This window comes from Eubalaena glacialis, chromosome 13, assembly GCF_028564815.1.
Source record: "Eubalaena glacialis isolate mEubGla1 chromosome 13, mEubGla1.1.hap2.+ XY, whole genome shotgun sequence".
NCBI classification, from domain to species: domain Eukaryota; kingdom Metazoa; phylum Chordata; class Mammalia; order Artiodactyla; family Balaenidae; genus Eubalaena; species Eubalaena glacialis.
The window spans coordinates 29,560,962-29,583,270 of NC_083728.1; the positions used below are offsets into that span (position 1 = coordinate 29,560,962).

A 22,309-nucleotide genomic window follows, 5' to 3' on the forward strand; every position below is an offset into this window, starting at 1 on the left:
TCTAGGACCACACACACCTCCTTGGAGTTGGGCACCTCTAAGAGGGAAACAGGAGGGTATTGATGGAGGTGTCCCACCTTCTCTTAACTCCATGTGGGCCCTGACCCTGTGTGACCTGTTGGCTGCCCCCCACTACTGACCTTATTTCATCTAGAACAGATCTTGTCCTGCCCTCCCTCTTACCCCAACTTACAGTCAGGCCCAATGCTTCCTGTGGACAAAGATGACAGAGGCACTGACCACCAGCAGCACCTTGGGGCCTAGGAGGAGAACTACCAGGAGAGGAGAAGACAGCTCTGGGCCTGGAAATCAGGGGACAAGAGGAGCGATTAGAGGGACCACACAGGAGCCACTCCCAGGGGCCTCCACTTACTCCATCTGAAGCCACCTGGGCCCATCAGCACTCTGAGGCTTTGAACCTGCATCCTGTTCTGAGTTCAAGTTCAAGCAGAAATCAGGGTATAGACGTCCCTCATTCTCATCCACTCCCCTCTCAGGCTGCCAGGGTCCTATTACTTGAAGAGGAAATCCAGAACTGAAAATAACTGTGAGACAAGAGAAAAATCATCAAATTCTAGTGCACAAGCTCTCACTAGGCTGTCATCCCACCCTCACCCAGCCACCAGGAAAGGTACAGGAGATACAGACAAGGGCAGCTAGCAAAGGAACCTAACAATATTAAATCCACCCTAAATTTGAGAATATTGGAAAAGTCTCCTGTAGAGCAGAGCACAGACAGTAAGAAGGGGTTTCAAAGTATGCCTGATTTAAAAGAGTTGGCACAGGATCCCCAGAATCTGTGCGTAAGTTATCTTATATATCAAAAAGAATGAGCAGCAGTGACTAAGTTAAGGATCTTGAAAGGAGCATATTATTTTGCATCTCCCGAGTGGAGCCCATGTAACCACAAAGATTCTTATAAGTAATAGATGGAGGTAGGAGAGTCAGAGAAGGAGATGTGATGTCAGAAGCAGAGGTCAGACTGATGTGAGGCCCTTTGCCAAGGAGTGTGGGCACCTCTGGGAGCTGGAAAAGGCAAAGAAATGGATTCTTCTCTAGAGCCTTCAGAAGGAACACAGCCGGCCACCCATTGTAGACTTCTGACCTCTAGAACAGTACGATACTGCATTTGTCTTGTATTAGATCACCGAATGTGGTAATTATCAATACTTCCAGGGGCAACAGGGACATAATTCAAGGAGGATAGATGTGAATAAATGGACCGCCACTATTTAAAATTCATAATATCTGGCTAGAAAAGGCAAAAAGAAGGAAGAAATGCTGTTTGGCAATTGATTGGTGAAGGGAAAAAGAAAAAAGTATGGGGAAGGGATTTAGGTTCCCGAAAGAAAAAAGAAAACCAAAGAATTAGAGGACTCAGAACCTTTCTCCCACTATCAAAATCAACCAACCAACCAAAAACACCATTAACATATTGGACTATGCTGTACCGAGAGAAGACAGGTCGATTAAGACAGGAATATTGTAAAACAACCCAATACCAATAAAACAAACAATAAGATGTGCATCCTCCCGCCAGACTCACTGGACCCAGGACTGCCATGGCCGGAGCTCTCAGATGCCTGGGGTAGGCTGTAGGTCCCAGGCAGCAGTGTCACATAGGCATCTTACACTTTGCTCCAGCCTGCCAACCTAGATGCCCCCCAAAAATATTTCCAGCCTTACTATACTAGCAAGCATGCTGGGTCAGGCACAAGTAGGATCCAGAAGTACCAGCCCTGGTCTGAGCCCCAGCAGGAGATGGAATATTACAAAGCAAGTTCAAGTTGCTCCAGACAAGATGGTGTGGGCTCATCTCTCCTACCCTCCCTGTTAGTACAACTTGAACCCTAGAAATAACACAAGGGGTAAGCATAGGAAGACTCTAAGGTGAAAGAGGAAGCAGAATGGCTAAGAACTGGAGGAAGAACACAGGGCCCAGGCCCCCAGATCCACTCTCCTAACTCCCCTGCGGCAGGAAGAGACCCAGGTGTGGCATTAGAAAAATGAAAAAGTCCAAATCAATAATCTAAGTTCCTGCCTCAAGAAGCAAGAAAAGGAGGAGCAATATAAACATAAAGCAAGCAGAAGGGAGGAAATAATAAAGAAAGGAAGAAAAATCAATGAAGTTGGAAAAAGAAAAACAATAGAAAAATAACTGAAACAAAGAGCAGTTTCTTTTAAAAGACCAATAAAGTTGAAAAACTTCTGGTACAACTAACAAAGAAAAAAGGAGGAATGACACATTTCCCATAACAGGAATGAAACAGAGGACATCACTACAGATGCTGCAGACATCAAAAGGATATTAAGGGAATATTATGAAAACTGTACAGGCAGAAATTTGACAACTTAGAGACAATGGAAAAAACACCTCAAAAAGCACAACCTACCACAGCTCACACAACATGAAATGCATAGTTTGAATAACCCTAAATGCTTCAAATTCTCTTTGTACAAAAAAGATTCTCAACACCCAAATGGTGTCACAGGAAAATTCTACCAAACATTTTACAGATGAACTAAAAACAATTTTGGTGCACAAAATAACAGTGATAAAAGAAATTTTGGAAAATTTGAATTTATACGTCACTTTAAATGATATTAGGGAATCAATGTTCATTGTATTAAGTGTGTAATGGTATTGGTATTGTAGAAAAATCAATGTCCTTAATCATATGACCACACAACTGGGTGTGCATAGATGACTAAGTTATTAGTGGACACAACTGTGCAATTTCTCTATATCTACTGTTTAAAGAAAGCTGTTTGTCTTCCCCTTCCTCTCTTTATTCTTCCAGCAGGCAGGGACATGGACACTCAGTGACCCAGCAATAACTCGCAGATGAGGACAACACCATAGGGCATGTTGGAAGGAATGTGGGACTTTTAAAGGTCTTCTGGAGTAAAGACTTCTGGAAACCTGACTCGACTCTCTCCTGATGTTACATGAGAGCCTACAAGACATGTTTCATTTATAGAAAGGGGGACTCTACATGTCCTTGGGACAATGCCCAGTTGAAGCAGAATGTGTCTGTAATTAGCATATATCTGTTGTACAGGCTGGTGGTCCCTGTCTTCAGTGACTCAGATTTGCCTTGACAGGTTAGCCCAATCACCTGGACTAAAGGCAACAAATCTTCAACACACCCCCACCATTGCTCCCTATGTCCCTTCTGTAAACTCCAAACCCCCTGGGTGGTTGAAGCAGGAAAGGAGATCATAACTGAACTGAGATCTGCATTTAGTAAATGTGCAGTGAGCGATTGTGATCATTGCTGGTCCACTGTCACAAATCAGAGGACAAAGGAGTCCTGTGCATTGACCACTCATGGTCACCTGGGTGCCTGCTCCAAACTCAAACCTCACATTCTCAGGGTTCCCCTTACAGAATTTCACATAGTAGTAAGTGCAGACATCTACTGGGGTGTTGTTACTTATATAGATGAAAAAGTCTAGGATTGAAGAGAGACAAGGAAGAGGTTAGAAAGAGCAAGGAGGAGGGAGGTGGGTGGACAGGGAATGCTGGACGTAATTACTATTAGTTGAAGAAAGCAAGAGGCAGGACCCTATGAACAGGATGATCTCTCTCCTTCCTTCCTTTCTTTCTTTAACTATATTTATGTCAAAATATCTAAAAAGAAGGTACCAAACTCTTATGAGTGGTGACTCTTGGAGTATGGGATTTGGGGCAGGTGAGCTTCAAAATTTTACTTTGTATTTATAGACTTCTAGATTATTCTATTATAAACATGAATTACTACTCTTAACATTTAAAAAGGATAACATTTGAAAGCCGTGTCATTGGACTGGAGGCTTCACCAGGTGTTCTACATGTGTCCTGGTCCTTATGGTGAGCAGAGGCCTCCAGGGTATGGTTTTTGGTGACCGCTGGCTGTCCGTCATGCTCCACCTGGCAGGTGAGCAGCACAGCCTCCCTGTGGGCAGATGAGTTCACCAGGAGCCAGCTTGTCCAGTTAAAGGTCCCGTCCTTGTTCTCTATGAGGGTTGAGGTCATGTCTATTCGGGACACATTTCCATTCTCCAACCAGGTCAGCTGTAGGCCCTGGGGGTAGAACTTGTTCACCTGGCAGGTGACGTTCACCTGGTTCCCTGCCATGGGGTGTTGGGTAACCTCCAAGGTGGGTGGAACTGAAACAGCATAGGCAGAAGCTCTGACCTTATGGAACAGACAGGTCACAAGGGAGGGGCGGGATAACAGCTTCCAGCACAGCAAGGGAGTCACCTAAGACAGAGCCAGGCAGGCAGCAGGTGTTCAAACACTGAGGGTCTCTTTGCATATGAATGAAATCACTAAGCACAGTACAGAGCACACAGTAGGTGCTCAAGGACTGGTAGCTCCTATTAAGGTTGCAATGTGTCCAATCAGCAAGCTCAGCCCCTGGCATGCAGTTGGAATATAATAACTGCAGCAAAATATATGAAATCACCAAGCACATAGGGGCCTGGTTTATAGTAGGTGCTCAGTAGTTGGAGAAGCTATTGATAAAGTAAAGGAAACTACTTAGCACAGTGCTTGGCACATGATGGGTGTCCACCTGGCAGCTGCCATTAAAACAGTAGTTAGTGACCAGCTCATCTAGGAGCCTGGTGATGGAGCAGGACTGTCAGGAAGTAGATTCCAGGCAATTCAAGGCCTGGAGCAAAAAGCAGGGAGGAGGAACAGGCTGGGGCCTTGAGGGTAGGTGCGGGCTTGGGCTGGTGTGAGGGGCACCTACCTTGGATGGTCTCAGATAAGTTGGCAGTCCCACGGAGAGGAGGGCCCCCTTGCAGGGTGACGTGGGCCACCTCGCAGATGACATGGGAGCAAACATCCTCCGGGGCCAGCAGCACCTTGGTTGTGCTGGAGATGCTATAAGAAATGTTGCCTCCCTCTGGGTCTACGTTGGTCTGGGAGGCTGAGAGCTCGTTGCTATTTTTGAACCATTTCAGGGAGATGTTTCTGGAGGAGAAGCCGTGGGACTTGCAGGTGACGCTCACTGTTCTGCTCAGGTGTGACCCTCACCACGGGGCCTGATGCCACGGGAGGAGGGGGCTTGGCTACAAGAGGAACATTTATAAACAACATCATTGTGATTATCATCATAATGAAAAGCTTGTGAAAATGTTAACCCCTTGCATATATATTATTTTTAAATTCTTCAAATAGCTCTGGGAGGGCAGTGTCATCATCATCTGACAGAGGAGACACACAGGTTCTCAGACGTGACTCTGAGTCAGGGGCAGGGCTGACATGGAATTCCAGGCCTGAGTTCAAAGTTCACCTTCTTTCCAGGTGATTTCCCACCAATCTAGGCACAGGAACAATGGTACTGATCAGTCTTGCTGTCCTATTAACTATTCCTAGCTAGCCTCCCCTGGAAAATTTAGCTACCTTCAGAGGATTGTTTACAGAAGTAAATGCAGGGGAAGCAAGGGTGTAGCGGGACCACCATGGAAGCTAAACTAGGCTGGCCAGTGGATGAGAGGTTTCCCAGCTGTCCCCATGAAAGGGGACAGCAGGCATTATCCTTCCCAGGGTTGCAGTGAAGGTTAAATCAGGCAGTGGAAGCATTTTTGCTTTGGGTAAAACACATACTTCACAAAATTAAATGCAGGTCTCTCTTTAACCCAGACTGTATTTATATCCAGAGTTGTCCCTTCAGGTATTTATAAATTTACTCCATAGATTTTCATTCTTTATACAAACATTCCAGTAGGACTAATGTGCCAATCCTGAATTTCCAAGGAAGGGAGCAAGGGATGTTTTTCTGAATCCGGGTTCTTCTCTTGGGTCAAGTTTTGGGGTTGAAAAGAAGGATCACTGAATGTTGAGGGAAAAAAAGGTGGTTAATTTCTTAATTGTTATTAAATCAGAAGAGACACAGACACAGGCCTACAAAGCACCCAGAAGCACACAAATCAGCAAGTCAAAAGTGAGAGCGGTTTCTCCCTGTAGAAAGATCCTGTAGGGTGTCTTCAAATTGTTTATTATTACTCAACACCTCCTGTAAAAGTTGGCAAACAGCAAATAGTACCAATATCTGCATTTGTAAATATTTAACCTTTTTCCTAAAACTCATCAGACATTTTGAGGACGTAGCAAGGAAGTGTTACCTGAATATGTCCAGTCACAAAATCAGCATCCTGGACATAACTAAAGGGACGAGATGTCGTGATCAGTTACCAATTACTGAGAGTTTCTTCAGAGCCTAAGGATGGGCTCATCTCTTCATGACCCTTACTTAGTTCTTTAATGCCCCCACCAGCTCTGAGAGGGAGGGCAGGGTGTGGCCCCATTCATGGGATGAGGCTCAGGGAGGATGCAGCTGGCTAAGGACAGCCAGCGAGGAAAGGTCAGAGCACATCTCACTGTATACAGGACTGATTGATTTTGGTGTCTCTGTTCTTTATCCTTGAGCCTCAATGTCTGTTTCCATACAAAGTGATAAAAGCACCACCCTGGTAAGATGAGTGAGGATGTATGTAAAACACAGAGCCTGGCATATAGTAGGTGCTTAATCAATAACACCCATGATTGTCATCATAAGATGTGGTCATTCTTAGTTCTGAAATTACCTATAAGTTTTTTTTAAGCAGTAAGAAGGCAAAACAAAAGCACAACGGAAGCACCAAGAAGAGTCTCAAATCCTGCTCCATGCAGTTGCCATGCAAAAATCCACATGAAAAAAGTAGTAGAAACACCAAATTATGAATCTCTCCCTCTTTTTAAAAATAATTCCCTCAGCAAAGAAGTTTGGGAAATTGACTTACAAAACATGTGAGATCACAAGCGTTTTCCTGCAGATCAGCTCTTTAGAGAAGCTGGAAGCATTTTGAAAGGCAGGAGGACAGATTTTGTCAGTGTCACTGTGGTGTGTTGAGGAAGGAGGGCTCCGGGCTGAACAGGGAGTGTTTGCGGGGATTCCAGTGCCCGTTTACACACACACGTGTGTAAAGATGGGAAAGTTTCCCCAGTGATGAAGCTCCAGTCTGAACAGGGTGGTGTGAGTGGGCAGGGAGCCACTCTCAGCCCAGGTGAGCGCACTGGGGAGGTGTCCCTGCCACTCCACTCGGGTTTGTTTTCTTGGGCTACTATGACCTGTCACCTTCATAGCCTATTGTGAAGCACCCACACCTTAAAGAGCTGTTCTCATAGCCTCAGCACCAAGGAAGAGTCACCTTTGCCAGGGAAAAACCACAGCTTTCCCTCTGTGACCTCAGGGAACACATAGCTCAGGGCTCCTCTGCCCTGGCTGGGTATCAGCACCCTCTGCAGGAGTTAAAACACTCAGGCCCACGTCTGTGCAATTAAATCAGAATTTCTAGGGTGGAGATAGGGCCTTGTCAACATTTCCCAGGTGATTCCAATGAGCAGCTGAGGTTGAAAGGCACCCAGCCCCACCCCAACCCCAGTTGTACTTAGTCCTGGAGGGAAAGTGACCCATCTGAGGTCCTTTGGCTCTGGCACATCAGAGCTCACGTTGGTGGAACACATACCATGTGCCAGGTTCTACTCTAAGCTCTTGCCATGCATCCCACATTCAGTCCCTGCAGCGGCTCTGTGAGGGCGGTACTGTCACTGATGGACGAGGACCCCGAGCCCCAATGTGGGGAGGGACTCGTCAGAGGTCCCAGAGCCAGGATGAGGCAGAGCTGGGATGGGGGCCCAGGCAGGGGGCTCGGCCCAGGCTCTCAACCACTGTGCACTGAGCTCAGTGACACCCAGCCCACCCCACGCAGGGCTTCCTAGATCCTCTCCAGTCATCACAGACCTCTGAAAGGTAGCGTGATTACAACCTTTTCATAGATGGGGAAACTAAGGACACAAGGCACTGAGACTTGCCCAAGACCACATAGCCTGGGAAGCCAACACCATTGCTCTGTCACCAGGCTCACTGTACCCTCAGGACATCCTGCAAAGGTTGGTGTGAATATTTACTTTCTACCCATGAGGAAATAAGGCCCAGAAAAAGGAACTGAGTCACAGCCTTGAAATAACACCTCGATTGGGGGGTCTCTACTCTGCTGGTGATTTAGACAGAGCACCTCAAATCCTTCCAACTCTCCTGAAAGGAGAACATGATGATCACCATTTTACAGATGAGAAAAACTGAGGCTGAGAGAAATGAAGGGACTGTCTCCTCACCCCCACCCCACCACTGTGTCCCAGTATGTCCTGTTGCTTCAAGCTTTCATGTCCATCAACAGAGCAAGAACCCCACCTTCACAAGCCCCCACACTGACCACCACCCTCCCCTTTTCCCTCTGAGAGTCTCGACTTCAAGCAACTACAGGGCAGAGTGGCCTTCGAGTGCCCAGGCCTGGGGACCCTGTAGCATCAAGGGAAGACATGGGCTCCTGACACCTGAATCTAGAATATGAACTCTTGCTCATGCGGGGCCCCAAGCACCCTCCAGGGAACACCTCCCCCTCCTCATCCTCAGTCTGCAAAGCCAGGAATGGGCATGCATGGTGCTGCTGGGATTGCAGTAGTCCCTCTCAGCTCTGTCCATTCTACCCTTCCCAGAGCTGCCCCCCGCCCCCCAGTGAAGGATCAACATCACAACAATGGGGAGAAAAAACTCCTGATGCTTTTAAGTGTGCTGAGCCCTGTCTTTCAGGAATATTTCAGCACATCATGAGACACTGCAGTATCTGTCTGATCTGGGTTGTAAAGCTAACCATGCTTCCCACATGAGACTTTTTAAAAATGCTTATTGCTGAAGAAGAGAACAATACAAGATTTTAAAAGGAGAGGGTGGAGTTTTCTCCATAGTGTGACAGGCGCAGCTGGGGGTGCAGAGAGCAGAGCTGTGAGTCAGGCTGCTTGGGGTTCAGTCTTGGTTCCCCTACCTGCTCACCAGCCAGGTCCCCTCCCTGAGCTTCAGTTAGGGTAAAAGGACAATAGACGCCCCCTCCCTCAGAGCACTGATTGTAAGGGTAAAGGCCATGAGGAAGATTCAGCATCTGACAGGCTGCTGCTCTCTGGTTCCCTCCCCTCCCTCCTTTCTCATCTAGGGAATCATCTGGGCAGGTGGCTTGGAGAAGAGGGTGAGCAGCCTCCTGGGAGGCAGCAGATCTGAGTGGTGGTGGAGCCACTTACTACCTGTGATTGGCTGGGCAAGGGACAAAACATCTGGGAAATTTAGTAATAGCTACAAAATCAGGATAAAGCCATCTGCCCTTCCTATGTCTAGGGGTTGTGTGGAGACTCGATTGCTACCACATCTATGAGGGAAATTTGGCAATATCTTCACAAATTAAAATACACATACCTCTTGACCGAGCAATGCCACTTTCAGTGGGCATCTCCCACTTGATTAGAGTGATGCCTGGACATTTTTATCCACTGCATTGCTGTTTTAATGACCTAAACTTGGGAACAACTTATTATCCATAAACGAAAGAGTGTAAAATGAAAGATGCTATCACCATACACTGGAGTGTATGTAGCTGTTGAAACAAAAAACAGCTCCTAAGGCGCTGACATGAATGCTTGATTTGGGATGATGTGGCTAAAGGTTGGGAAAGGTTTCCAATCATCTGAGGCCTTAGGGACTGAATGAGATGACCATTCTGAACTTTTGGAAAACCAAGAAAAAAAAGGGAAGGTGCTGACTCCTTGTTCAATGGTTCGGTGTAAAAAGTTCCTATTCAACACCTACTATGCACCAGGCTCTTCCATGGAAAGAGTATCCAAAACCAGGACAAGAAGGAGCCTTCCTGGAATCAGATTGGGTTCTGAATGATCCCCTCACTCACTGGCCATGTGACAATGAACAAGGCCCCTGACACCTATTGGCTGCAGGCCCCCCATCTGTACTTGGAGAATGGGCTGGGTGGGTCTAAGCTTTATCGTGTGCTGACATTTTAGGATTCAGGATCCTGGGCCTCTGGCAGAAAACCCTAACTAAGAACCCTTTTTGCCTCAACGGGTTGAACAATATGTCACCCAAATGGGGAACCACTCTCTGGGGGGGCGGACGTTCTGAGATGACCCAGCTCTGCTTAGAGTCTTCAGTAACTGAGTTGGTCCTTGAATCACATGAGGATTTTCTGGCAAGACCCCCAGCAAACACCCAACCTCTGGGCATCTCCACCAACCAGGGCTTTCAGACTAAATAATAAGCCTGTGTCTTTAAGGAATTTCTTTTCTCAGTGTGATGTTTCTAAAGACAAATTAAGAAAAATAAAGAAAAATAATCCCCCCCACACTTACAATGCCTTATACCCCCGTCTAGGATAGATTTCTCCTCATTGGAAGGAAAGAGAATATAAGCTTCATGTGAGAAGAGCCCTTGTTTGCTTTGTTAACTGGTAATTCTACAGCATCCAGAGCAGGGCCTGGTACACAGTAGGTGCTCATTAAGTGCTGAATAAAGAGAAGACTCAGCCACATTGAGGGGAGCAGTCTCTGGAGGCAGAAAGTGAGGTCTAGCCTGTGACAGAGCAAGTCACTCAGATTTTCAGCTTCCTCATCCCTGGAGCCAAAGAGCTAGATGCGATTGAAAAGACAAGGGCTATGGAGCCAGGCAGACTTGCCCTACCTTTACCCATCATGGGGCCTTGAGCAAATAGCATGACCTCTCCAGGCCTCAACTTCCCTGATCTGTAGAAGGGAGTAAAATCAGCCAGGTCATGAATATAAGCACCCACTGCCACTCCAGATTCATAATTCTGGCTCAAAGAGTGGAGGGCATTCTTGTTGACATGCTGTCACAGACCAGAGGATGAGGAGTCTACGCCATACTCACCACTCACAGTGAGCTGAGTGCCTGGCCCAGACTTATACTCCACATCGCCAAGGCTCCATCTCCAGAACTTGACACAGTAGTAGACACCAGTGTCTGCTGGGGTGATATTACTGATGTGGATTGAAAAGTCCCTGTTGTTTCTCCTTGTGGTGTCTGAAACATGTGTTACTCGGGGGAAGTGGCCTTCTTTGTGGTTGTAGATTAACTCCTGGCCTGGCCTGCTCCCCTGAACCACTTGATAGGCCCCATGGGGGAAGAGGAAGGTTAAGGTACAGTGCAGAGTGGCTGTCTCTCCAGCCACAGCTGACACTGACCTCTCAGGCTGAATCAACTGTAGCTTCTCCTCACCTGCCACTCTTGCAAGGAGACACAAAGCAGTTATTCATTCATCCTTATGTGATCCTGTAGGTTTTCTCAAGTGTTTATCAACAACAGCTTTCATTGACTGAGCGTACCATGAGCAGGTCTTGAACTCAGTCCACTGCACGTGTATCACGTGTAACCTTCACAATAAACTTGTAACATGAGACCTATTACAAAAGAGGAAACTGAGGCACAGAGAGGTTAAATAACATGGCAGAGAGTAGGTTTAAGTACCTGAGCCCTCTTTGCAAGTGTCATGCTTCACCAAATATTTCTGGCTGTCCACTTTCTGGTCTCATGGAGTGTTTCACATTTTGGACTTCTGCATTGGGTGGGACTATGGCATTTTTAAGACCACTGAGTTGTGAGCAGAAATGATGGCTATATTTTGTGGGTTATGGATTTAATTGCAAGAAGCTTTATGGATCAACTTCCCTGTTCCACAAAGATCTATATGCTCATGATGGGGTTGGCTCCATCAGCCTGGGTCCTTGAGTGACAGTGATGTGCAAGCTCCCAACTTGCAATGAACTTGGAGTTTAATAAGAAATAGAAGATCATTGCAAGTCCTTGGGATTTTTTTCCCATAGCATGGTCATGTTATATTAGTTTCCTAATGCTGCTGTAACAAATTACCAAAAATTTAGTGGCTTAAAAAAACAGAAATGTATTATCCTATAGTTCTGCAGGACAGAAGGCCAAATTTGGTATTACTGAGCAGGAGGAAACTGGGAGTCTGCTTGTGGATACAGACACTAGCAGCAGCCATTTGGGGGGACTTGTTCTACTACAAGGACCCTGGTGATGGCAAGTGCCATTTTAGAGCCCTACCTTTAGCCTACAATTGCCAGTGGCTTACCCACCCACCAGTGGGTTGGCACTAGTCCCAGGACAACCCAGACTGCTCAGCCAGCTGCACAGGACCTGAGCCCTTCTCACCAGAAGGGCTCACCAAAACTTGGCCCTGTTGCCAATGGGCTGGCACCCGCCCTGGGATGCCCAGGGCCATGCATCCAGCCTTGCCAGGACCAAGTCCTGCCTACCAAAATGCCAGGAGCCACCTCATGATGCAGGGCCAGGTAGCTAACCAGGCTGCACGCTAGCCTGAATGATCCAGCCTGCATGCTACCTGCATGATCACAATAGTCATCTCTGCCACAACAGGAGGGCCCACGCAGACCACATATGGGGCACCCCTAGACCATAAACCTCTGGTCACAAGGAGTATACTGCTGGGCCCCACAGGACTTCTCCTATACAAGGCCACTTCTCTAAGTTAGAGAAACTTAACTAACCTATCTAATACATAGAAATAAAAACAGAGGATTAAGCAAAATGAGGAGACAGAGGAATGCGTTCCAAATGAAGGAACAAGATAAAACTCCAGAAGAAGAACTAAGCAAAGTGTAGATAAGTGATCTACTTGTAAAGAGTTCAATGTAATGATCATGAAGATGCTCAAATACTTGAAAGAAGAATTGATGAACATTGTGAGAATTTTAACAAACTGTTAGAAAACATAGAGAAGAAACAGAGCTGAAGAATATAAAACATTAAGTAAAAAATAGAAGGAATCAACAGTAGACTAGATGATACAGAGGAACAGATCAGCAAATTGGAAGACCCAGTAGTGGAAATCACCCAAACTGAACAGAAAAAAGGACTTTAAAAAGTGAAGATTGTTTAAAAAGACCTCTGGAACAACAGCAACCATACTAACATTCACATTATAGGGGTCCCAGAAGAAAAGAGAGAGAAAGAGGCAGAGAACTTCTTTGAAGAAATAATAGCTGATAACTTCCCTAAAATGGAGAAGGAAACAGACATCCAGGTCTAGGAATCACAGAGTCCCAATCAAGATAAACCCAAAGAGGTTCACACCAAGACACATTATATTTAAAATATCAAAAATTAAAGATAAAAAGAGGATCTTGGAAAACAACAAGGGATAAACAATAAGGACCTGCTGTATAGCACAGGGAACTATATTCAATATCTTATAATAACCTATAATGGAAAAGAAAATGAAAAAGAATATATATATATACATACATATATATATGTATAACTGATTCACTTTGCTGAAACACTGTAAATCAACTATACTTCAATAAAAAAAGAACCTTTGGGCTTCCCTGGTGGCGCAATGGTTGAGAGTCTGCCTGTCAATGCAGGGGACATGGGTTCGAGCCCTGGTCTGGGAAGATCCCACATGCCGCGGAGCAACTAGGCCCGTGAGCCACAATTACTGAGCCTGCGCGTCTGGAGCCTGTGCTCCGCAACAAGAGAGGCCGCGATAATGAGAGGTCCGCACACCGTGATGAAGAGTGGCCCCCACTTGCCGCAACTAGAGAAAGCCCTCGCACAGAAACGAAGACCCAACACAGCCATAAATAAATAAATAAATAAATAAATAAATAAATAAATAAACCCAAAGTTAAAAAAAAAAAAAAAAAGAACCTTTTCCCAGAGCCAGTGGAGTGGCTTTGCATCTCATCATAAGCCACCTCTGCCCATCCCCCTAGCCCTCCAAGGGGCACCTGCACAGGAATCTGAGAAGTCCTTTTCCAGAGTTCTAGAATGAAGACTGAAGGGTACCCAAAGATGCAAAGAAATAGAGAAATCCAGAGAGATCAAATAAGGTCACCACCAAATAAGATGATGGCTAAGGAGCCAGAAGTCACCATAATAGTGCCTCCTCAGGTTCAAGTTCCACCAGAGAGCCTCGATGAAGACTGTAGAAGACATTGAGACCAGGCCATGAAGGAATCGTCTCAACCCTGCAGCCTTCAGGCAGAAGTTCCAGAAAAAAAAAAGAATTCTGACACAGGAAAGAAAAAAAGAGGATCATAAAAGCAGCAAGAGAAAAGCAATACAAGGGACTCCTGCAATACTATGAGCCAACTTTTCAGCAGAAACATTGCAGGCCAGTAGGGAGTGGCATAATATAGAAATATTCAAAGGAACTGAAAGTAAAAACTTACAACCAAGAATAATCTACCCAGCAATGTTAAATTCAGTTTTGAGGGAGAGAACAAGAGTTTTATTGACAAGCAAAAGCTGAAAGAGTTCAGGACCACTAAGCCAGCTTTGCAAGAAATGTTAAAGTAGAAAAGACCACAACTCTAAGTAGAAAAGATCACAACTAAAAATATGAAAGTTAAAAAAGGAAAAATCTCATTGGTAAAGGTAAACATACAGCTAAGGTGGTAGGTCAACCACTTATAAATCTAGCAGAAAGGTTAGAAGATGAAATCTGTAAAATCATCTATATCCACAGTAAGTAATTAATGGATACACAAAACAAAAAGATGTAAAATATGATGTTAAAAACATTAAACGTGACATGGAGGGAATAAAAATGCAGGGTGGTTCAAATGTGTTCAAACTTAACAGATCATCAACTTAAAGCAATTACATATATTTCACATAGTTTACATATATATTTATTCACACATATATTTATATTACATTTATATATTATTATATTACATATATAATATATATATGTGTGTGTGCATATTTATATTTATATATAGTTATATATGAACCTCATGGTAACCACAAAGCAAAAATCTATAACAGATACACACACACACACAAAGAGGAAGGAATCCAAACATAACACGAAAGATAGTGATCAAATCACAAGAGTAGACAGAAAAAGAAGACAGGGGGTGGTGGGGGTGGTGGGAGTGGTGGGATGAACTGGGAGATTGGAATTGACATATATACACTAATATGTATAAAATAGATAACTAATAAGAACCTGCTGTATTAAAAAAATAAAATAAAATTCAAAAAAATAGGAAGGAAGAAGTAAAACTGTTAGTTTGCAGATGACATCATATTATATGTAGAAAATCCCAAAGATGCCACCAAAAGAGTATTAGAATTCATCAAAGAATTCAGTAAAGTTGCAGGATACAAAATTAATATACATAATTTGTTGTGTTTCTTTGTGCTAATAACATAGTTATTCAGAAGTTTTCTTGATTTCTCTTTCTGAACACAGAAGTTCGGAAAGAGAAATCAAGAAAACAATCCCATTTACAATTGCATCAAAAAGATTAAGATGCCTAGGAATAAATCTAACCAAGGAGGTAAAAAGTTGTACTCAGAAACCTATAAGACATTGTTGAAAGGAGTTGAAAATGACACAAAAAATAATATTGTAATAACTTTGTATGGGGACAGACTTATTGTGGTGATCATCACATAATGTATGTGAACATCAAATCATTATGTAGTACACATGAAACTAACATAATATTGTACATCAACTATACTTCAATTAAAAAAAAAACTGGTCCAGGAAAGCTTACCCTGGAGAGGGTGACACATTTAGCATCACAGCCTTGTTGGGTGGCTGGGCTAACTGAGTGCCTCAGGTTTAATGAAAGGAACCATAGGTCACAGTGGTGATGGGTAATTCTGAGAGGAAAGAACCTTGTTTGCAGAAGATCTTTGAATTTCCAAAGGCTGGGCTGGTAAGATAGGTTCTGGAAGGAGAGAGAACATTTATATTTGAGGTGACAGAAGCCTAAGAATAGGGTGCTGTTTAAATCTATCTGAGATCTATCTCTGGGTGGACAATGTGTTGATTGCTCTCTGCTTGTCACCACCCACAGACCCACTCTGCACCCTGCTCCATCCAAGGTGTGCCCTGAGGCCAACGTCTATGCCCTTCACAGATTCCCTTGGTTGGCCTCTGCTTGGGTTCAGTCAGTGGGAGGGGCCAGCAGGCATGGGTGCTGCTGGGAGGTGAGAAAGAAGGCCAGGGTATTTACTCCTCTAGCTCTTTGCCTACTGGGCCACACCACCTGACTGCCTCCTCTCAGCAGCTGCAGCTTTTGCCTGGTTCCAGACACAGGTCCTTCGCTTTGCCCTACTGGGGTAGCAATGGTTCCCCCAAAGAGTCACTTGTGGGTTCCCTTAGCCCTGTCCACACCCTTGTACATGGCTCCTTCCGTAAACATTTTTTCAACTTGGATGGTCCCACTGCTTCCTCCAGGACTCTGCCAATACAGGGCCTGAGAAAGGGCACAAGGCTTCACAAAACATTCAGCTGTTAACCTCAAGAGTCTTGTTCAGTCTCCATGGCAGGGGAAAGGGGGAACTTCAATTGCAGAGCCTACAAGATGACCATACAGACTGCCAAACATTGAAAAAAATTTAATTAAAAATGGACAAAGGTCTTGATCAGATATTTCACCAAATAAAATATACAAATGGTAAGTAAGCACATGAAAAGATACTCAACATCACTGGTCATTAGAAAAATACGAATCAAAACCACAATAAGATACCCCTTCACATCCTTTAGGATGGCTAATATCAAAACAAATGAAACAAAACAAAACAAAATAAAAAACAGAAAATAAGTACTGGCAAAGATGTGGAGAAGTTGAAACCCTGTGCCTTGCTGGTAGGAATATAAAAATGATGCAGCCGTTGTGGAAAACAGTGGTGGTTTCTTAGAAAGTTAAACACAGAATTTAGCATATGACCTAACAATTCCACTACTAGGTATATATCTCCCCACCTCCATATTAAAAGCAGGGACTCAAACAGACACTTGTACATTAATGTTCATAGCAGCATTTTTCACAATAGCCAAAAATAGTAGAACAACCCCTAAATTTATCAACAGATGAATGTATAAACAAAAGGGGTTCAAAAGAACATTATTCAGCCCTAATAAGCAATGATATTTTGATATGTCCCATAACATGGGTGAACCTTGAAAATATTATGCTAAGTGAAGTAAGCCAGATACAAAAGGACAAATAGATGATTCCACTTCTATGAAGTACCTAGAATAGGCAAATTCATAGAGACAAAAAGTAGAATAGAGGTTACCAGGATCTGATGGGCAGGAGTAATGGGGAGTTATTGTTTAATGCGTACAGAGTTTCTGCTTAGGATGTTGAAAAAGTCTGGAACTGTATACTGGTGATGGTTTCATAACATTGTGATTATACTTAACACCATTGAATTTTATCTTTAAAAATGGAAAATTTCATGTTCTGTGTATTTACCATGATAAACAATACAAACTAAAACAAGGTGATCGCCCCATGTAGAGCCTTTGAATTGGACTAAATGGCTCAAGGAAAAAGATAAAATGGGTGGTTTCAAAGGCTGATAGATATGAGAAACATATACTTGAATGGGGAGAGAGAACCATGGGGGCAGCAAGCAAGGAAACAGCTGGCTTCAAAGTTGTGTTTTGAAAGAACTATATTTGGACAATGAGTTATGAGTTGAAGGGACATAGTCACTGCTGGGCCAATCATTTAACTGCAGGTCCAAGAATTTCCAGTTTGATTTCACTGCCTCAGTGACTAGGCAGTTTCTGGAGACAGAGAAATACAAAAACATTCTTAAGTGTCTTTAAAATAGGCATGGGTCTGGTGACAGGGATATTAATCAGAGGAGCAGGCTGTTGTGGCTCCAGAAATAAATTCTGTATTCTTTTCTGTTTCTTAGCTACCTCTCAAGGAGAACATTTATAGTTCATCTTTGCAGAGATTGAGCTGGTAAATCTATCCACTAAGCATGATTTGTCACCAAACATGCCTCCTATGGAGGGTGCATGCTATTACAGGGCAGGTCCAGTGGTGTGCCAAAAACATCAGGTGGTTTGGGTTTTTAAGTCTGGAGAAGATAATTGAGGTCAGGGAAGATGAACTGCTAAGACAAAAATGGGAAGAAATATGAAGGAATGATTCTTGGAGGGAGAATCAGAGGGAATAGAGGAGGGAGGAGAGAAGAGGGATCAGAGGTTTGAAAGGAGCCAGGGAATAGCAAAAATTCTACAATCTGTGTATTTATAATTGTCATATTTACATCTCTGGTCCAGGCCTTTCCCCTGGATTCTGGACTTGTATGTCCAGCCATCAACTCATCATGTTCCTTGGATGGAAATAAACATCTCAGTTAACACGTCCAAAACTGAACTCATTTCCCCTACACCCTCTATATCTCAGCTGAGCCACCATTATTCTTCCAGACACTCAGGTTCCAAACCTGAGGAGTCTTTATCTCCCACCCAAAATCCTATGCATCAGGAAATCCTGTTGTCTCTCCTTCAGTGTCCACCCAAATTCTGACCTCCTTCCCCTGGTACTACCATCCTGGTACAAGCCACTTCTTGTTTGCATGAATGAAAAGACCTCCAATGCTCTAGTCACTTCTGTCTATGTCCTGTATAGTCTATTGTCTACCAAACACCAGAATAAGTTAAAACTCGTGTTAGAGCATGTCACTTCTCCCTTCAAAACTTTGCAATGGCAACCAGTTCACTCAGAGCAAAAGCCCAAATCCTTGGTCTCGGGAGGAAGATTCTATTCTCATGGCCTTTTCACATGCTGTTCCCTGTCAGGAAGGCTCTTCCCTCAGATAATCACATGGCTCACTCCAGAACCTTCTTTCAATCTTTGCTCACATTTTCCCTCCTCAGGGATGCTCACCCAAGACTACGGGTTTAAAATACATCCCACCCTACAGATTCTCTCAATTTTTTATCTAGCTATACTTAAATTTTTTCCTTAACTCTTATCACTTTCTAATATACTATATCATTTATTATTACGTTATGTCAATTGTTTATTGTCATACCCCTACTAGGATAGATGCTCCATGAGGGCAACTACTTTGTCTCTTACTCACCAATGCACCCCAAGTTCCTAAAACAGTTCCTGGCACATAGTAGGTATCTAATAAATACTTGTACAATGTGTGAATTGCCTAGCATGACACCTCCCTGATATCCTGAAGTCTACTTTAAGTGGGTAATCTCTGTGGAAATTATGTCAGAAACTGTTTCCCATGTAGATGACTTGGTGAAAAACAGAAGCAACCTGCATACAAGCAGGAAGCAGAAGAGCCCAGGAGAAGAAAACCACAAACCCTCTTCCCCACACCCCACCCTTCCCCACACCTACTGTCAGAAGCTGCAGAAATCTCATGGGATGGAAATGAGGCCACAATACTGAGAAGAGCAATGGTCAAACCTGTGAGCCCCAGAACCAGACAGCCTGAGTTCAAGTCATGGGTCTTCCATTTACCACTCAGTGACTTTGAAACTCTCAGTGTTTTCATTTTCTTATCTGTAAGGCAAGGGTAACAAAGAGAATATACTTTAGATGTAATAATCTCATGAGATAACAGCTGTAAGCATTTCCAACAGAGTCTGGCACATGTTCAGTGTGCAAGAAATTGAAAAGTTATTACTCATTGTATTTCCTGAGGCATGGAGGCTTCAACTGGCATTAGATGATATAGATATAGCTATAACTATAGATACAGATCTTATAGGCAGGAGTCTCTATATCTTTATTTTTGTAGCTCAGAGAACCATGAATGATGAATATATTTTTTCCATCCATATGTGAGTACAGTTAATAAAGGACCTATGAAATTTACCTGGAGAAAGCATTAATATACACATATCTAGCATCAGAATAGGCATTCCTGATATTTTTCTGAAATATTTATACTAAAAGGCAAATACCTCCAATCAAATCTGCATTTCACCTAAACAAATAACAGCAAAATACTTTCTTCTAGAGCAATAATAAAGAAAAATAACATAAAAATTTTAAACTAAACTTAATGTAGAACCAAGGGAGGAAAGAGATTGAGATATGTATTAGTAGTTTCTTAAAGTCTATATAAAGGTTATGTAAAATCTAATAGTAAACCAGACTCCTCAGTTCCCAGCACATTATCACCATTGATCCGTGCAAGATGTCTCTTATGTATGTATATATATGTTTAATGTGTATCTTTTTATTTGTATATATTCTTGTACAGTGATTACTGTCTTTGTATTTTAATTTATGTAATGCAACTGTTACATACCTCTCACTGATTCTTGCTTTTGTCGTTCAGCTCTGTTTTTAAGATCCATCCATGCTTTGTGTACATGGTTACTCTCTTGCTGCATAGTTCTCCACAGTGTCAATTTCCCAGTTAGGGACACAAGCTTGCTTCCATAAATAATGGCACAATGAACATTCTCAAGATGTCTCCACCTGTATGACAATATCTTTGGGATACTCTTGGGATATATAGCTCCAGGAGAACTGCTCAGTCAGAGACTTTGTTCTTTTTGATATGACAAGGTACTACCAGCTAGTTCTTCAGAATGACTGAACCAGTCTCCATTCTCACCAGAATTTCTACCAGGTTTCCTATATCCCCACACTGTGGCTAGGCTTGGCATTATTTGCTCTCTACATTTTTGAGAATCCAATAGGTGTTAAGTGGGATCTTGCTTTAATTTACACTTATTATTGGGTTGGGGTATCTCTTCATAGGCTCACTTTTTCCTTTTCTGTCAATTACTGTTCATATACTTTAGCTTATTTTCCGATTAGGCTGCTTTTCCTTTTTTTTTTCATTTTCCTATTTTGTTATTGCCATTACTATTATTTATTTATTTACTTATAAATTTTTATTGGACCCGATGTTTATTGCAGCACTATTTACAATAGCCAGGCCATGGAAGCAATCTAAATGTCCATCGACAGAGGAATGTATAAAGACGGTGTAGTACATATACACAGTGGAATATTACTGTCATAAAAAGGAACGAAATAATGCCATTTGCAGTGATACGGATGGACCTAGAGATTGTCATACAGAGTGAAGTAAGTCAGAAAGAGAAAGACAAATATCGTATAATATTGCTTATATGTGGAATCTAGAAAAGTGGTACAGATGAACTTATTTGCAAAGTAGAAACAGAGTCACAGGTGTAGAAAACAAACTTATGGTTACCAAGGGGGGAAGAGGAGGTGGGATGAACTGAAAGATTGGGACTGACATATATACACTACTACATATGAAATAGATAACTAATGAGAACCTACTGTATAGCACACAGAACTCTACTCAATGTTCTGTGGTGACCTAAATGGGAAGGAAATCTAAAAAAGACTGGATATATGTATATGTATAACTGATTCACTTTGCTATACAGCAGAAACTAACACAACACTGTAAAGCAACTATACTCCAATAAAAATTTTTTTAAAAGGAGTCTCTATATCTTTTATGCCCTTCTTTCCTCCTCACACCTATCCAGCATGAAAGAGGGGCTGGCTCCAGGATAGTAACACAAAATTCTACTCATTCACCAAGAGAGAAGTTTGTTTGCCTTAGAGAGTGGGAGAGGGTAAGGGCTAAATTTAGAGAAGTGGGAAAGGAGGAATGTCAGCTGAGACAGCAGAAAACTAAACATCTATTCATGTGTATTTCATCTAAACTGAAAAATGCTTTGAAGAGAATACAAAAGACTTTTTAAAAATCCCATGTATCTGTGTACACTTCCTCACACCCACTCATACACACACACACATGAATACATGCATTCACAAACATATATAAAAGTGTAGCCTAGCTTGCTTGTATACAGGTGTTTTGAGGATTAAATGAAATTATAACATATATTAAAAGCTCAGTAAAAAAGAAAAATTGGCACATAGGAACCATCCAAACACATCACTAACAAAAGTTTGGGAGTACACACAGCAGGATTTGAACTCTGGTGATCTCTGAGTGGCATGATGAGTGACTATTCTTCTAACTGCTTCTGTGTATTTTCTGATGTTTCTGCAATTAGCCCCCACTGAGAAGCTGAGCAGCACAATATAGTTCAAAGAACGAACTCAGGAGCTTGTTGGCCTGGGTTTGAATGCGTGCTCCATGCCTTAGGTAGGTGACATCATGCAAGTTACTCTCTCTGCCTCAGTTTCCCCATCTGTAAATCAGGGGTAATAGTCGTAGCTATCACACAGGGATGTTGTGGGGATTAGATGAGTTATTATGTAGAAAGTTGCTATTTTGGAGGTTGAACTACATCTATTTTGATGCCTCTGGTAACCTGCAGGTGATGGATAGACAAAGAAAACACTCAGGTCCCTGATTTCATGCTCTCAGATAATGTCCAGTCCTTGGCCTTCTGTGGCTATCCTAGGTGTCATATCCATGTTTACATGGTAGGGGGAGGTCCAGGGGGCAGGGAGAAGGGGATTCTACCCCAAGGAATGCTCACCTGTGAGTCCCAGCAGTAGAGTCAGCAGCAGGCAAGGAAGAGGAGGGTAAAACCAGGAGGTAGGGATGGGCATCATGCAGGCTTGATGGGCCTGCTCTGTCCAAATGTGTGAGCTGGGGAGAAC

General features: G+C 43.2%; 1 protein-coding gene across 1 annotated transcript; it reads right to left on the reverse strand.

The window, feature by feature from the left end:
• Nucleotides 1–195: 195 nt before the first annotated feature.
• Nucleotides 196–22,258, reverse strand: LOC133103186 (signal-regulatory protein beta-1-like). Its single transcript, XM_061208513.1, is given in 6 exon segments — nt 196–302; nt 3,823–4,152; nt 4,740–5,004; nt 5,006–5,061; nt 10,758–11,113; nt 22,170–22,258. Coding segments are annotated over 6 exon segments (1,203 nt in total).
• Nucleotides 22,259–22,309: the final 51 nt, after the last annotated feature.